Here is an 18657-nt window from a genome sequence, read left to right on the forward strand (position 1 = left end):
AATCTGTTAGCAATTAGGTGATTGAAAACCTCTTCCCTTGCGAACCAGTATCTATTAACACACTTCATACATGGGCATAAAATTTCTGGTTCATCATCTTCCTCTGTGTCCATGGTTGAATTTAGAAATGCAAATCTAGAAAATTCTCAACTCCTTTGATATATTCTTCGGTACTTTGGGGTGCATCAATCCAATCTTTGTTGATGTTTGTCATAACCTGATATTATTCTATAACATAAGAACCTATAAAGGGGGTGAACAGCAAAGATAATAAACTAATAGACAACTAAGGACATAAATCCTTGGATATAGTGTCATTCCCTAAAGGGTAAACTAAGTTATGCCTACATTTCCAAGGAGGGCAATATACATCAAAACATTAGTTTACATACTATCCACCAATCAACCATGAAGCTTACATAAACAAAAAAAAGTAGACTTTACTTAATATATGTCTAGTCAAGAGGGTAAACCGAGGAAAAAAAATATACGTGCATATTATTTACAACAACATGGAACTGATAGCATAAAATGAATATCATGTATTATCGTCCAAACAATATTCACGCAAATAGACACTGGCAACAAGGCCATCATAAGACATAAAACTGTATACAAATGATGTCTGATATTCTAGCAATTAAAATAGTTATTATACTACAAATAGTCGATCTGAAATATGATTTCACAAATTAATACGGAGTATCAATACTAAAGATTATAAAACCAATTACACCATAATCTTAATTATCTAATTTCTTAAAAAAATCTCATCATATTTCCATACTCACAATTAAATTACTCCATAGAGTAATTTATCTCTATACCACAATAAGACTTAGCTTGACATACTAAGAATCAAAACAGCAATAACTCTGGTATATGGAAAGTTCATAACCTAATTCTTATAAAAGATAAGAAATATGCATGTATTATCATAAGAACACGAGTTTAACTCATATAAATTACTTTCAAAAGCCAACAAATGAATATGCTACAACAATGTATGAAATCTGCAAACCCAGTACAAGTTACTCCAGATAATCAAGTTAACGAAATACCAAATAACGAACAGAAATTAGCAAGTTTAGTCGAATTGCCGGACTTACTTGTCTTTGTTTCTTCCTCGATCTACCCGCTGCTATTTTCAGGTTGCACCAAGATATTATTAGATCTATATTTAATTCTTTACTCTCTTCAATCTACACCAACAAATTAAAAGTTGATACGGAGTATTAATTTAATCGAAATCAAAATCAAATTTGATGCTATTTTGGGGTTAATCTATTAGGAACAGGTGAGCGAAATCTTGAGAGTTGGAATAACATAGGGGCAATTTGGTTTTGTTTGTTCGATTTTGTGGGAAATATTAGTTGGGGTTTTTTAATTTCTGGGAAGAATTAGTTGAATTTGGTTCTGTTTGTTCTATTTTGAAGGAAGAACTAAGTCTCTAACGAATTAGCTGGGGGTTAGTTAACTTTGTGATTTTTTTTCTTCAATGATTAGTGATGTAATAATAATAAGGAAAACACAAACTTTTAAATAAATCGGATGTACAATATTGTACATCCGTTATAAAGTTACCCCTAAAATAAGCAAAAGTTACCCTAATATGGATAAATGTTACCCTAACATAAATAAATGTTACAAAGTATTTATACTTTATTGATAAAAGTTACCCAAAAAATTGTAAAAGTGACCCTAAATTTGATAAAAAGTGACCCCCGATGTACAGTAAATTACTGTACACCGGATGTATACAAAAGTTATTGTAAGGAAAATGCTATACATATCCCTTAGAGCTACATATAAGCATTTAATCTACTCTAGAAAATTGTTACAATTTAAAAATTCATGACAAAAACACACTAACTACACCGATTTGCGCGTGTTTTTGTCATGAATTTCCAACTTTATACATTTTCCTAGAGTAAACTTAATGCTTATATATAGCCCTAAGGGTTATGTATAGCATTACCCTAATAATAATAATAATAATATGAATGAATGATACTATATCATTATAACATACTCATTTTTTAAAAAAATTATTATATACTAGCTCATAATAAACTTAGGGCCTGTTCTCTTCAGATTATTTTTAGTTCAGTTCAGTTCTAATAAGTTCAGTTCAGTTCTTAATTTCCTTCTCTCATAAAATATCAGTTCAGTTCGGTTCAGTTCAGTTCAGCTCAGCTTCAATAAGTTTAGTTCAGTTCGGTTCAGCTCAGTTCAGTCAATCAAAAAAAACCCTTAGATTTTAGACTTAATTATTATTATTATTATTTTTTGAAACAAGACTTAATTATTACTTATGAGTAACTTATTTATCAATTTAGATTATAATCTATGGTTCGTCCAAAATCTATTATACTCCTTAATGTGTAATTACATACTTTTTTCGTTTCTATTAATTTGACACGTTCAATTAGGCACACATATTAAGGAGATGAGATAGAATGAATGATAAAGCAAGTGAAGACACTGATAAATTAACGGTATGAAACTTACTCAAAAAAAAAAACTTACTCAAAATAGAATATAAGTATAAAACTATTCGACTTTCACATTTTTATACAACTTGTTAACATAATAAAACAATTAATATGATTGAATTTCACATTTGTATAAATCTTAATGGTAAAACTCACTACGTAACTTTGTTTCTTTTTACTCTATATAGTAACTTGACTTTCACAATTGTGTTAAAATGATTGTCATAATGGTCAAGGTTACCCTTTTGAACTACCTCAATTTGGATCTGATCAATTTTGAGTCGAGACAATAACTATCGGGTCCATGTCAAATTTGGAAAAAGCCATCAATTTTATATTAGTTAATGGTCAAATTGGAGTGTTAGCTTATATTGGGTTCAAACGAGTTTGAGTGGGTCTATTTTGTATCAGTTGACTTTGGTCTCCTTGATTACATTTTTGCTGATTTCGATTCAATATTACATTTGTATAAAGTCAAATATTATTACAAACAAGACTCTATTATGTTCACCTTTATTCCATTTATTTTACAAAAAATAATCTCACATAAGCTTAGATAAAATTAATCATGATTTAGAACACGTAAAATAGTTTAGTAGGGTAACTTTTTGCCAATTTTTAATGTAAATAGCCAATGAAATAAGTTTTGTAAGGATATAATAGTTGCTTTTGCTTACAAACCTTTTCTTTATTGGGTTACTTTTATGCATATTGTGGTAACTTTTATTCATTATAGGGGTAACTTCTGATCACTTTAGCCTATCTTTATAATGGATGTTCTCATTATAGGGTTTGTTCTCATTGACTGAGCTGAACTGAACTGAACTAACTAAAATGAATATTTTATAAGAGAATAAAATTAGGAGCTGAACTGAACTTATTAGAGTTGAACTGAACTGGAAATAATCGCATGAGAACATACCCTAACTAGTAATCATTTAGGACAATATTAATACGGATATACAATATTTATTGTACACCTATTTTTTATTCGTTAAAATAAATAGTTTTTTTTTTAAAACAATTAAAATAAATAGTTTGAATTAATATATTTTATTATTATTATTATTAGATTACCATCCAGAAACTAGCAAGTTGCTACCAATACCCATTTTAATTAATTCATCATATTTTTTAATCCAATAATTTCTTCGTCATAATCCAATAATAGATAACAACTTTGTTTCCTTAAGATATTTGTAATCCCACCCAAGTAAGATCCCCTAGTTTATTCCAAAAAGAAGAACCATTAGCTAGTAGTCCACATTTATTTCTCAAAATAGAAAATAAGTAAATAAATAAATAAATAAATAAACCAAATCCCATCATCCTCAACAGGTTACTCCATCCTCAACGCCTCAACTCCATATTCTTCTCCAAACCCGCGAAATTGTAAATTATTTGGCTCCAAAATTTTTTCATCATGAATAAGCAGTTACTCCAGTTTTCAGTTGTTGATCTCATTATACAACACACTCATCATCTTAAAATCATCATATCCCCCAATCGGTTACTCTACTTACTCACCTCCTTTCTTTCTCCTTAGGTGAGAGTTAATTAAGAGTATAGAGTATCTATTTCAATTCGTAATTAACTAGTTGCTTTGCTCTCTACTCACACTGCTTTCTTTGGATTTATGGTTGGCTAGTTGGGTTTGATGCCGGCGAAATCGTTGTTGTATTCTGATTTTCATGTAAGTCATCGTTGCCCTTTTAATCTCTCAAGTGAATTTGGCATTTATAACTGCTTAATTTGATGTTGGATTTGATTTTTAGATGTAATTTATTCCGGGTTGTCTTATTTTTGTAATTTAATATGATTATGGGTTAAGATGATTTTAATGGTTATGATTTACATGTTATCATTCAAGGTTGAAGTTTTAATTTGGATTATCAATTCATATCCTTCAGATCACATGCATGCCACTAGTTTATTATTAAAATTAGTTTAGCTTATTGGAAATTAGTATGATAATGATCTGAGTTATTTAGTTAAGGTTTTACAACTTAGATAGAATTGGGGTTATAGGAATTGTTATCTTAGGGGTCTGCTAGTCTACTAAAATATATTAGGCAAGTATTATTTTTTTGCAAGTTCCTGAGCTTATAACACTTAAAATAGATGCATCAATAGATTCACTCTTTTCAAATGATGTTTATGTTAGTATGATTAAGTCTGAGGAATTATGAGTGCACTAACTATTGAAAAGAACCTCTAAGTCAAGGTTCTTGGTTTATATTATTCCTGAAATTTTTTATTAAAGATAGGGAATTAAACATCTGATTGTTGAGTATATTGCTTGTTTATTGTTCAAGTTTTTGCTAGCATAAACCTCATTAATTCACATAATAGTGTGCTTAGAGACAGGTATATGTCATGTTTGAATAAAATTAATTTGCATGATGTGTACCTGTTAACTTTGAGGTAAAGGAACTCTAAATGAAATAAGTATGCTTGTTAGTGCCTAGATCATAAAGGCAAGTGGGACCGGTCCAACTCAGTCAAGCTCTGGTTCTGACCCAATCCAAATCACCAGCAAGGTAAGCCCAGCGGATATTAGCTTCTTTTTCTTAATAAAGTGGACTGCCTCCTAGCTCCATTGCTTCATGGGTTGTTTCTAGTTCCTGCAAACCCAGCCTGACACACTTCCTAAAACAGTCCTTGGCCACCCAACTAATGCCAACAAAAGTGAACTTGGTTGAAATGATATTACAGGCAACTTCAGCAATGAAATTCCATGTATATGACAGTTTAGTAGAGGATTCTGCCAGTGTCTGGCAGTAGAAGTTCTGTAATATTTCATCCAACTTAGTTCTGAAATCACTGCCTATCACACAACCACACCCAACAAAAGCACTGCTACAAAAACTTCTTCTTAAAGAGTACATCCATAAATCCTTTTATTCAAACCAAAAGCAGTTGCACAAGAGCTTCAACAATGCTTAGCTTCCAAAGAAGCACCCTCCAAACAGGCACTTGATGACACTTTTCACAATTAAACCGTAAATGCCATATTCTTTTAAACCTTGCCCAAAGAAAAAATACAACCACGCGGATTCCAACACCACAAATTTCATGGACTGCCAAACTTTTCGATTTCTTTCATGATGCAAAATCATAAATATCAGCATGTTCATTGATCCCATTTGTCCACAATGAGCACATAGAGTTCATAGGCCATGAGGCGCACGAGAGGACCTCATATCCTTCAAACTTACAAAAATGGTCATCTTGATAGTCTCATTTGCTCATACACATCAAATTAAGTTTCCAAGGCTTACAACACCATTATCCTCAAAACCACATCAATGTCTAACTCTAGACCCCTCTTGGCTGCATGTAAAAATAATCTGGTGGTGTTTATAATTGTGATAGAAGGATATACCAATAAAATTAGAAATCGCTTAACCATTATCAAAATTTTCTATTTCTCAATAGAGAATAATGTTCTCAATCTTTGTGAATTTTACTATCTAGAGACTTATAGTACCTGAACCTGCTCTCTGAACATTGCAAAACCTCACCTTTCTCAATCTGATGCGCAGTCCAGGTTGTTTATTAGGCGGTCCAGAAATCTTACAGTTACCAATCTGACCAAGCTCCAATGTGATCTTAACTTCAATTCATACATCAATAATTAGTACATATAAAGGTCCTGGAGTCTTGGGTTCTGAGGTATATGGTGATTTGTTCACTATAGAAATCAATTATATTTTGTTTGTTCTACTTTAGTCTAAACAACGTACCGAACAGAATTTGCCACTAAAATTTAAGTTAATAGAGGTTAGTTGTTAAGCTTTCAATCATGCTAACCCTTTTGTGAAATCAGCTAGATTATTAAACAGATGGTTATCCTTACTTGTTTTGTAACTTGAGCAGAAGAGTTTTAACTAGAAAAGATTTAAAAATTAAAGCATATTGAGGACTGTCAATTTATTCCCTGATGTCTAGTTGTTACTGAACTGAGTAATTGCTGACAGATGCTAAGATATTTGTCCTAGGTCGAATTAACTTACAAATGAATTCACTAATGGTAGCTAGTGGGGTTGCTTACACTATGTGTGGGTTATATGCATCTGCACTAATTTTCCCACCTCTCCTATGTTTCTGTCCAACATTTTTATTAGTAAACGATGTCGGCATGTCACATATGCTTAGTTTATGATAGAAAGGGATACCAGTATATCAAATTTGCTATTAAAAAACCTAGATATATAATTGAATTTAGAATGAAAATTTAATGGAGAGTTTGCTTTATGAGTGCTTATATATAGCTATTGTTTGGCTGTATAATTCTTACTCTTTATTTGTGCAAGCTTGCTTTATGAATGCGTGTATATATATATATAATTCTTTTTTTTCTTCTGTATAATTGGATTCATTTTCAAAATTAATTAGCTACAAGTATGACAAAGAAAAAATCCACTAATAAGCTTGGAGCTATAAGAGGTTCTGGTGATGAGCATCAAACTCAAGAACCAAGAATGTCAGAATATGAGAGGCTGAGAATGGAAACAATTAGAGAAAGTATGACAAGAATGGAAGAATTAGGTTTGAAGGAACAAGCTAAGTCACTGATGGCGCGAGTTCAAAATAATAGAGGCAATCAAAGTAAGAATAAACATAAAAAGGTTTCGGGAGACGAGGAGCTCTATAGGCCTAACCAAGATATGGAGCATGAGCTTGATTTCACCGATGAAGAGTTACCCATTCCACAGTCTAAAAGTAAAGACAATTCCAATGCTATTCAATGGAAGGTAGTTTTTTCTAAGCTGTACATTAATAATTAAGCATGTCTCTCTTCTTTACACATGTAATTCTGTATGCATCAAGATGATGTGTTCTGTTGCTATATATATGTCATATGTGGGTTTAAAATTTAAAATATAGGTTTTAAATTGAGAATGGAACTCTATTATCTCATGCAAGTATATATGCAACTAGGAAATGTTTGAATGTTTTGATTTGCCATCAACTATGAACACGTATTGATTGAAAATTTGTCCAGTTCTCTACAGATTTAGAAAGTAGTTAGAAAAATGTCTTGGTGTACTGCTGTTGCTTTATAATGTTGTTGTTGCCTATTGCTTTGCGGCGGTTGAAACTTTAATTCTACTGCTCTATTGTCATGAGTTGCTGCCGCCTTAATTCATTTTGTTTATCTCTATCTACTCTAATATGCTGCTCCAAGTTTTCTGCTCCACTATTGAGTGTTGTTCCCCCTTCCTGCAGACTCCCCTCTTCCCTTACCCTTTGTCCTTCAACAATTAATTAAATTTGTTCCCCTGTGCTGCTGTGGTTTTCCTCTTCTCTGATATTGCAATAGAGGTTTGGGCTTGAGGTTTGGTGGCCCGTCAGTTTGGTGATATTTTCCTTGTATGCTCATATGCCTAAAGATCAGCTCAAATTTGACCTCTTATGTCAATATGGTGTCTGAAACAGTAAAGAACACAATTCTCAAGGCTACTTGAAGCACATGCTTAGTTAGACATTAATGTTGAATTGCTTATAAATGCCCTTATGAATGTGTGGTCTATGATCAATTAATTGCTTATCAATTTAACAAGAGTTATGAAGTGTGAACACTTTTTTTGTATAATGTTTGTACATACATATATTACAGTATTGTATGTCTTTCTTTTTTCCATGTTTGTTCCCAATTTCAGATTCGTAAAATGAAGGCTCTGACTCGAAAAGCAGTGATGGCAAAACGTCGGCGAAATGTTGATTTGGCTTCTTCACATGGTGGCTCATCTACCCCTAATCATACATTACATCAGCATTATTCAACCACAAGAGACGGATTAGAATTTCAACACTTAAATCATGACAAGAATGATAAAGAAAATGGCAAGCTATCGTTTGTATTTGTAATTAAAATTCTTTACCTACATGCTTGATAAGTCATTTTTTTAACATTTGAATTTCTTTGCTCATGTTAGCTGAAAAGGATAAGCCTAGAAGAGGACCCACTATGTGCTACAAAGTCCATGGATGCAGGGAAGAAGAACGCTTGGAAATTACCTTGAATGAGCATGGACAACCTGTTGGTCCGGATGACAGTACATGCAATGAGTTCATTAGCTTCTTAGGAACAATAGCTCGAAAAGCAAATATCCTACCACTGACTGTCAAGAATTGGCCCATACTAAGGAACGAGAAGAAAGAAGAACTTTGGGATTATGTCTTGGTGAGTTACTTACTCAATTAAATAAATATGGTAGAAATGTTTTATAATTGCTTAACTTGTCCTATATGGATTCTGCTATCATGTCAGAGTGTCATGTTAAACTTTCTTGATTTGCATATGTTATGTAAAAAAAATGAACCCCAACTGTCATTATTGTTGTCGATCTGCCTACATGGTGTTCTGCTTGGCTGCCTGCTACTTTTTAAGATCAGTGACTTGTTTTGTAAGTGCTAGAATAGGTTCTAGACTTTCAGTGAGTTGTTTTCTTATGTTCTTGATTTGTGATTAAGATTAATTAATTGGCTAACAGTGCCAATATGATCACTTTAGTATAACTTTTTTTTGTACTGTTGTAGAAACATTTTATTGTCCCAATTAAGGGAAAAAAATGGGTTTTGCAAACCATTGGCGCTGCTTGGAGAAGGTACAAATGTTATTTAAAAAGAGTACACTTTCATAAATATGACAATGATAAAACAAGGATGATCAAACGACCAAAACTAGTCCCAAAAAATATGTTCCAAGACTTGTTAAAGATTTGGAATGATGTCAAATATGAGGTATTACATTTATACAAGTCTCTTATATTTCCCTGCCTTTATAGCAAATGTATATTTCTTGTCTTAAAAAAAATGTTATTCATTAGTTCACCGTCTTAATTTGTCAGGAACGATGTATGCAAAATAAAGCAAATCGGTTAGTTGGAAAGGAAAAGAACATTATGCATACTTCAGGACCAAAGAGTTTTGCTAGGGTTCGATATAAGTGGGTGAGTTTGTTTGTTTGCTTATTTACATTTCTCATCACTTTTATTATTGGTTTTATTTCTGCATTAAAATAATTGACACTCATTACTCTTGTATAGAAAAAGGATAATAAAACAACAAAAAATCCTAGTTTAGCTCAAATGTTCATAGCAACAAGCAAGGAGAAGCTAACAAAGCGAAAGCCTGGTGACCTAAGGGACAAATTGATGGTAAGATTCATTGTCATTTCATGTTAACTTTTTTGCATTTAATTTTGTCAATATTAATTTTTATCCTTTATCTTTTAAAATATAGACTGAACTTGAGAAATTAAATTCAGAGGAGGAGGTTGAAAGTGTTATTTCAACTATTATTGGTTCTGATAACAAGAAAAAGTCTCGATTAAATTTTCATGGAAGAGGTGTTTCATCAACTCAATTAAAGCAGAAGGCCTTCATGAAGGAAGCTGAAGAGAAGCATGCTCAGGAGGTTCAAGCTCTACAAAAAGATTATGAGGACAAAAGGCAACAAGATAGAAGGGAGATAGCATATGGTCTTAGCTCCATCCTTTCTCAAATTCAACAACAAAATCCACAAATGTCTTTTGATTTAAGTATGCTTGGCTCTTTATTTCTTGATAATCAATCTGAGAAGGACGGTGGTAGTACAACAGAAATGCTTCGACTTCAATCTTCGGCTTCTACATCCAAGGTAAAAACCTTTTGATTTCTATATACGTAAAGTATATAGATAGAAAAGTAGCCAAGGCTTTCAATTTTTTTCTCACCTTTTTTTTTTTTTTTTTTTTTTTGGTATTTGAGCGATACTAAGTTGAAATATTTATCTATTTTATTTTATTTTTTGTACAGGGAGATGAACAAGAAGAAGATGAAGAAGGTTGTGAGTAAGAAGAAGAAGAATATGACTTTATGGCTAAATTTGAAGTTGCTTTAACCTTTTATTATTTCTTCTATTTTTTAGTTAGACTAATATTATGGCCTACAACATTCTAGTAAACAATAGATTATTTAGATAGATTTGATGTTGAAAACAAGTTGATATTGTTTTGTTGTACTGTTTTACTAATTAATTTTATAAGTTTGGGATTCTGTAGTCAAATGCTTATTACATGTTTTAATGTTCAACATTTTTCTAATATAACAAATTCAAAATAGTACGACACATTCTCACTACTTTAATATAATATAGTAATATATTGCAATAGAAAACAAAAATAGCCGACTCATTGTAGTCATTATTTGATTTATATAGAACAGTTTTCTAAATGTTGTCTTTAAAATATTTGGCAACCCTTTTGTATTATTACTAGCAAATACAACATGTGAAAAGATTGTTTTATATTATGCCAAAAGGTAATAATTTTGAATCGTCTCCTAAAGTGGCAACAATTTTCATTTGTTGCCTTTGTAAAAATGTTGCCTTAGGTATTATTTTACCTTGGTTTTTAAAATTGTTGCCTTTGTACGAAAATGCGTTGCCTTATGAATAGACAACGGGGGCATAAACTACGCCTCATATGTGTTGCCTTAGATACAAGGCAACACTTTTTTAATATTAGGGAATGGTTTTTCATTGTTACCTTAGCTTCATTTTGTTGTAGTGTAAGTGCCTTGTTAAAAGACTTAGAAGCATCATCGGGGACCTTGTGGGAGACAACCAGAACCCATTTGTTCGGGGCAGAGCTATGAATGATAGTTGCAACATTGGCCATGAAATGCTTCACAGAATAAAGAAAAAAGCGAGGTCGGGAAGTTACGAGAGCATCTTCAAGGTCGACCTCAACAAAGCTTACGATCGTATCAAGTGGAATTTTGTTGAGAGTGTGCTTACCCAAATGAATTTTCCCGAGAAATGGATTAAGTGGATTATGCAATGCATATCTATGGCTTCACACCGCATCCTTATCAATGGAGAACCCTCGAGAAAGATTGTCCCAAAAGCAGGGCTTAGACAGGGCGACCCCCTTTTGCCGTACTTGTTTATTCTTTGTATGGAGGTGCAGTGTTGTCCAGAAGGCTCAATTACTTACAACATGCTGCTGCTATCAAAGGAATTAAAGTCTCTAGATCGGGGCCCTCAATCTCTCATCTCTTCTTCGCTGATGACGCCTTATTCTTTCTTAAGGCTGACATCGAAAACTTCAGTGTCATGAAAAAAGTGCTTGATCAGTTTTGTGAGTTATCAGGAGAAATGGTGAACCTAAATAAATCGTATGTTATCTTCTCAAAAGACATGCCAAATAAATTCAAGAAGATCCTCATAATGAGCCTTGGTGTGAAAGATAATGAGCACATGGGAACGTATTTAGGGTGCCCCATGGATGTTGATGGGAGAAGCACCAATGTTTTCAATGATATTGTGAGCAAGATCGCATGTAAGCCGTCTTCCTGGAAGTTTCTTAGTCTGTCACAAGTTGGGAAGCTCGTTCTGATCAATGGTATTCTTGTGGCAATGGCTTCCCACATTCTAAGCGCTTACCTTCTCCCCAAGTCTATAACGAGGAAGATTTCTTCGCTTATTCTGAAATTCTGGTGGTCCTCTTCCATGGACAAAATGCCAATTTATTGGAGAAAAACTAGCCTCCTGGAACGACACAAACATGATGGGGGCATTGGCCTTCGAAACATAAATAATCTCAACCATGCCCTTGTCTTTAAACAAGCATGGGGTATGTTTTCTAACCCCCAATTGCAGGTAAGCAAAGTTTTCAAAGCAAAGTACAGGGATGATTGGTTTGACAAAGGATGGAAGGGAGAGTTCAAATCTACAATTTCGTGGGGTGCCCGAAGTATTTTCAAAAGCATTTATCACTTAAAGGGTGGCCTCAAAAGAGTCTTTGCGAATGGAACGTCAACAAGGATTGAAGAGGACTGGTGGGTTACAAAGAACATCATCAAACGCAAAGATGATGATGCAGCTAATAGTGAGAGTAAGCCAATGCTTGTTAGTGACTTACTCGATTCTCAAGGAAGCTGGCAAACAAGTCTTGTTTGGAGATGGTTTAAACCGTCTATTGCTAGAGAAATGCTTGCCCTCAACCCAGCAAAGTACATTTCGGAGGATAGCTGGGAACCACACCATCAAATCTGGTTACTAGTTTCTATGAAGGAAAATAGTAGCTTGGCCTCCCCCTCGACCTTTTGGAAAAAATGGTGGTCATCGAAAATGTGGCCAAAACACAAAATTTTTGTCTGAAAACTAATTAATAATTCCCTACCCACTGCGAATAATGTTATGAAAAGAGGTATTAACGTTTGTAGTGTTTGCAGAATGTGCCTCATCGAAGAGAAAACACAATAGCATATTTTCAGGGACTACGATATTTCTAGAAGAGTATGGAAATGCAGCAACCTAGGCATTAATTCCGACATTGGCAAAGAGCTTAAAATAGGGGAATGGATACAAAACTTCAGCTCCTACATCCTTGCTCTGAACAACAATAAAGAAGAAAGTACCATGGACTTTGTTAGTGTTCTATATGGAGCATTTGGGTCACAAGAAATAAGGCTATCTTCAACAACGAGGATTGCAATCCTCTCAACATAATATACACTGCCTAGCATTGGAAAAATAGATGGATCAAAGGTAACCTGCTAGCAGCTAGAGCGAAGCCAAAAAATAAAGACCATAATGATGGTGGAAGCTTGGAGCAGAGTACGGATGGCGACTTCTCAAGGGTGGCAAATCAGAATAATGTCATTGTGATTATTGATGGTGCTTGGAAGAAGAATAAGCAACCTTTGATTAATACGTGGAGAGCGGCAGTAGGATGGGTTATCAATAGGGATGTCAATGGGGCGGGGCGGGGCGGATGTTGCCCTTCCCATCCCCATCCCCACCTAACATTTTCATCCCCATCCCCGCGGCGGGTCTAGTATTCATCCCCATCCCCGCCCCGGCGGGTACAGCTCCAAAACCATCCCCGCCCCACCCCCCACTTGGATATCCATCCCCGTCTAATCCCCACCAAAAACCCGCCTAATTCCCAATTCCCCACCAAATACCCGCCTAATCCCCACCCAACCAAATTTCCGTGTCTTAAATACACAATCGTACATAATTAATACGGATTATAACATTAAAAAAAAATCTTAATATTACTCACATTTTTGTTTATAATATAAGTGTAGTATAAAATATTATAATTAATATTTATTTCAAGTAATTATTTTATAAAATAATATAAAAGTATATAGATGTGGGGATGGGGCGGGTACGAAGTGGGGCGGGTGGGGCGGGGCGGGGATGGGGCGGATACAACTTAAAATCCACCCCCGCCCCATCACCCATGGCGGGTATCGTTTTCATCCCCATCCCCGCCCCACCACCCGCCAAACCGAGACCCATCCCCGCCCCACTGGGGCGAGGATGGGGCGGGTCTCCTACTTGACCCGCCCCACTGACATCCCTAGTTATCAAGGATAACGGTGTAGTAATTGATAGGGGAAAAGCCCTTGTGTTTACCTCTACCCCAACTCAAACAGAAGCCATGGCTGCTCTTAGGCCCCGTTCTTTAGAGCTGCTCTGCTCTGCTCTGCTTTGCTCTGCTGAAATCTGCTCTGCTCTACTTCAATCTGCTCTGCCCTGCTCTGCTCTACTTAAAATTAATACTTAATATTGAATTATTATAATAAAAATGTACATTTAATAATAATAAAAAATAATTAATACTTAATGATAATAATAATTAATATTTAATAATAATAATAAATAAATAATATTTAATAATAATATATAATTAATATTTAATAATAATAATAAATAATATTTAATAATAATAATTAATATTTAATACTAATAATATATAATTAATATTTAATAATAATAATAATAATATATGATTAATATTTAATAATAATAATAATTAATAATAATAATAATATTATTAAAAATTAATATTTAATAATAATAATAATTACTATTTAATAATAATAATATAATTAATATTTAATAAAAATAATATTAATAATAATAATATAATTAATATTTAATAATATTAATATTATTAATAATAATATAATTAATATTTAATAATAATAGTTAATATTTAATAATAATAATAACTAATATTTAATAGTAATAATATTAATAATAATATAATTAATATTTAATAATAATAATATTAATAATAATATAATTAATATTTAATTAAATTAATGTTATTAATAATAATTAATATTTAATAATAAAATTTAATGATTATAATAATAGTAATAATAGCAAGTACTTCCTTTCCATTGTTACCCCTAAGCGGGTTGGGTCGACGCCCGCCTCCCCCCAAATTGTAGTAGTAATAGTAGTAGTAGTAGTAGTAGTTGTAGTAGTAATAATAATAATAATAATAATGATAATAATAATAATAATAATAATAATAATAATATGTAATATTTAATAACAATAATAAATCATTACTATTATTATTATTATAGTATTAGTAGTAGTAGTAGTAATAATAATTGTAATAATAATAATAATAATAATAATAATAATAATAATAGTAATAATAGTAATAATAATAATATTAGTAATAATAATAATAATGATAATATTAATACTAATAATGATAATAATAATAATAATAATAATAATAATAATAATAATAATAATAATAATAATAATAATAATAATAATAATAATGAAATCTGCTCTACTCGGCTCGGCTCGGCTCGGCTCTGCTTTGCTCTGCTCTGCTCTGCTTCAATCTTCTCTGCTTTGCTGAAATCTGCTCTGCTCTGCTTTGCTGACATCTGCTCTGCTCTGCTTTGCTTTGCTATACTCTGCTGAAATCTGCTCTGCTCTGCTCTGCTTTGCCCAGAAGCTCAAAAGAAAAGGGCCTTATGGCTATAAAAAATCCAAGCCTTAGAGGGAGGAATGTCTTGATGTTCACTGACTGAAGCGATTTGGTGAAGGCTTTTAATGACAGTAGCAATGCAAAGAGGGAAATCATGCAATTAGTGCTTGATATCAAACAGCAGGCAGTTAGAGAGTTAGGAAATTTTGTTTTTGTAAAAGTCAATAGACTTAATGTAATAGAAGCTCACAAACTAGCTGTAGCAGCTAGGAAGGGTATGTAATTGGCTTGCTTTCTTGATTGTCAAAAAAAAAAAAAACCCAAAGCAAATGTTTGAGTAAGCATTACAATGCAAATCCTTCCCGAGGCTTTGCTCCTCATTTGCACCAAAAAAATAAAAAAAAACAAAGCAAATCAATTAGTTATTGAACAGTAGCGAAAAGCGAGTAGTTTTTTGTTTTTTTTTTTTTTTGTTTTGATAGCAGGGCTAAAAAACAAAACAAACAAACCAACCTACACTAAAAAACTAAAACACGAAATACAATAATTGACGACGACGAGCACAACCCGCCAATCAGTGAGCTAGAGACCCTAGGAACGAGGAACCTTATGGACTTGAAAAGCGAGTAGTTGAATACTATAGATTGGTCTTTCAATAAATTGCATCACCTCCTATTGTATATAGTAAGGTAATGAAAGATGTTGTATTGGATGATATCGGCTTGCCAATATGGGCCTTATGAATGGGTCGAGTCTTCACACTTAGATCATGGCAACTACCGGCCAAATCAAAATACCCATATTGGCCTACACCACCATCCATTTGGAGACTTGTTGTAGGCCATGTGGACATTTAATTTGTCGTTGGATTTAAAAAAACAATCACGTGACGTGGGCCTACACGTGGCACTTGCTTAAGGATTTCTATAAATACCTTAACATATGGTACAATATTAAAACTACCTTCGTTACATAGTATTTGCAACGATTTGACATAAAGTAGAGAGGGAAAATGTCTAATCGTTGTAAATAACATGTAACGTAGGTAATATTAACCTGTACGTGATTTTATTAACCATTTTGAACCAGCATTGACTTTATTACTGGAGCGGTTATCCTTGGAAAAAACCCTCAGGACAACTAAACTACAATAACTTAGCAGGTATCTAGTTAGACGATAAATCACACTACTAGAAAAAGGCCCATTTCCGTCGAAAACACCTTGAAATCCGTCGGAAAAGGTGTTTCCGACGGAATTCCGTCGGAAAAGGTTGTCGGAAATGCCTTCGTAGGAAATACCACCTTTTCCGACGAAAATTCCGTCGGAAACACTATTCCGACGGAAATTCCGATGGAATTTTCCGTCGAAAGACAATTTCTGGTACCTGCGAATTCCGTCGGAAACTATTTTCGGGAAATTAAAAAAAATACGCCGTGCCACCACCGGCACGGCGTATCACCACCTCCAACCACCCAAAAAGGCCTGTCAACCCCAACCAAACCAACCTTCTCAAACCCTAACTTTACCCACTGCCACCACCGCCACTACAGACCACCACCACCGCCACTCACTAAATCACTAAATTAACCCACACCACAAAACCAAACCTAACCCAGACCCAAACCCCTAACCCAGACCCGACCTAACCCAGACCCAAACCCCTAACCCAGACCCAAACCCCCCAAATTCAGATCCAAACCCCCCAAACCCAGACCCACCACCGTAACCTACCCCGCCTAACTAGAACCACCACCTTATGTAATACCCTAAATTTTTCTATTTTAAGTTTCGGGGACGAAACTTGTTTTAAGGAGGGTAGATTGTAATACCCAAATATTTCGTTATTTTATCTAATATATTTTATAGCTAAACTAAGTTTTGCTTAGATAAAAATTATATTACGAGTATAATAGCTCTAACTATGCTTAAATAGGACTTTATCTATTTTGTCCTATATAAACTATCTTAAAACCCTAATAATTATATAAATTGCTTTAGTATATATATACATAGTATATGTAAAGCCTTATTTCTTTTGGCCACTGAACGCAAGTCTTCAAAGTTTGGCAGGAAGATGATTATTCATCTAATTTACACTTCTTAGTTAGTTTTCTAAAAAGCAATTATCATTTGCCTAACCTCATGCTATCATATTTCGTTGATCGGGTAATTTGTTTCCTATCATTCAAATTCAATCATGTTGACGGTTTGTTCGCCAAATTCAACGAGGTCCTTATTCGTATATAATCTATTTGGTGTTTCGATCTGAAAGGTAATCACACAAATTTAATCTTTGGAGTTGTATGTCTATAATTTATTATTTCGTAAACACACGAATTTTATATGGGAGTTGTTTGTATTATATTTCGTATAATTATGGGTGAACTGTTTGATTTATTATTAAATTTGTATTTGTGAATTTTAATATGTTGTTGATGATTTGTGTATAATTTGATTGTATCATTGGTTTAATATTGTGAATATTGCTCTTAATATGCATCTGTCATCCACGAGTGAATGTAATATGTGATTAGTTAAGTGTAGATTATTCTAGTTATTGTTATACATATATATCTCGGTTTTTGGTAATTTATTTTAGTTTGATTTCTTTTTATTTGCTACCTTAGAGTGTACTTCCGCAATACTATTATTTGAGGTTTTATTTGGCTCTTAAATTTATAATATTGGGTTGAGAATTAATAAATTTTGGGTATTAGTTTGATTGCCGTATAAGAGTTGAGATATTTTATGAATTGAGTTGATCATGTTATATTATTTGGGAACACGTGCCATTATGGAGATACTACTTTATTAATTTGTGAATGGTTATTTGATCGATGTATGAGATCAAAAGGTTGAGAATTATATTTTGTTCTTGGTTTGAGGCTCGGAGTTATATACCTTAGTCCTTGGCATGTTGGTAAGAGGATGATAATCATGAGTTAAGAATGAGGTACAATCTTTATTATTTATTTTTCTATGGTCCCCTAAAGTGGGAATTGGCCCGTACGTGGTCTGGTTCAAGGTGTTTTCTGGTTATTGAGAGTATTCAAGTTTTTATACTTGTTGGTTTGTTATTCGAATTACTCATGTCCAAGGCTAAGTATAGAACAACGAGCATGGCACACTTATTGGGTATGATCAGTTAATTGAGTAAAAGGGTTTGTATTATTAATCGAGGTTATTTTCAGAGTGTGAAGTTAATTTTATCCTTGAGTTTGGTATATTTGTGAATGTAGTTTCGGGCTACATTGCTAAGTGAGCTAGTTATATTGAATTGATTATTATATTGTTTAATTATATTTTGGTAAGTGGTGATTACTCAGCTTTTTGCTGACGTGTGTGTGTTATTTTGTTGTGCTACTCGTGTTTGCGGTCATGTCTTTTCTTATGGTGGCCCTGTGACGATCTAT

The 18657-nt window shown here is 33.3% G+C and overlaps 1 protein-coding gene and 1 long non-coding RNA gene across 2 annotated transcripts; both read left to right on the forward strand.

Annotated features, from left to right (window-relative positions):
- Nucleotides 1-9101: 9101 nt before the first annotated feature.
- Nucleotides 9102-9661, forward strand: LOC145600124 (uncharacterized). The gene is made up of 3 exons (XR_014104242.1): nt 9102-9245; nt 9353-9454; nt 9551-9661. It is a non-coding gene; the product is annotated as an uncharacterized LOC145600124 (long non-coding RNA).
- Nucleotides 9659-12647, forward strand: LOC145600482 (uncharacterized). The gene is made up of 4 exons (XM_081656372.1): nt 9659-9673; nt 9747-10142; nt 11053-11272; nt 11455-12647. The coding sequence occupies exons 1-4, from the start codon at nt 9659-9661 to the stop codon at nt 12645-12647; spliced, it is 1824 nt and encodes a 607-aa protein (XP_081512498.1).
- Nucleotides 12648-18657: the final 6010 nt, after the last annotated feature.

Source organism: Chenopodium album, chromosome 21 (genome assembly GCF_948465745.1).
Source record: "Chenopodium album chromosome 21, dcCheAlbu1.1, whole genome shotgun sequence".
Taxonomy (NCBI): domain Eukaryota; kingdom Viridiplantae; phylum Streptophyta; class Magnoliopsida; order Caryophyllales; family Amaranthaceae; genus Chenopodium; species Chenopodium album.

Coding starts and splice junctions, on each gene's coding strand:
- LOC145600482 (XM_081656372.1), top strand. Junction 10,143..11,052: donor CTTCGGCTTCTACATCCAAG/GTAAAAACCTTT, acceptor ATTTTGTTGTAG/TGTAAGTGCCTTGTTAAAAG. Junction 11,273..11,454: donor CAAGTGGAATTTTGTTGAGA/GTGTGCTTACCC, acceptor ATGGAGGTGCAG/TGTTGTCCAGAAGGCTCAAT.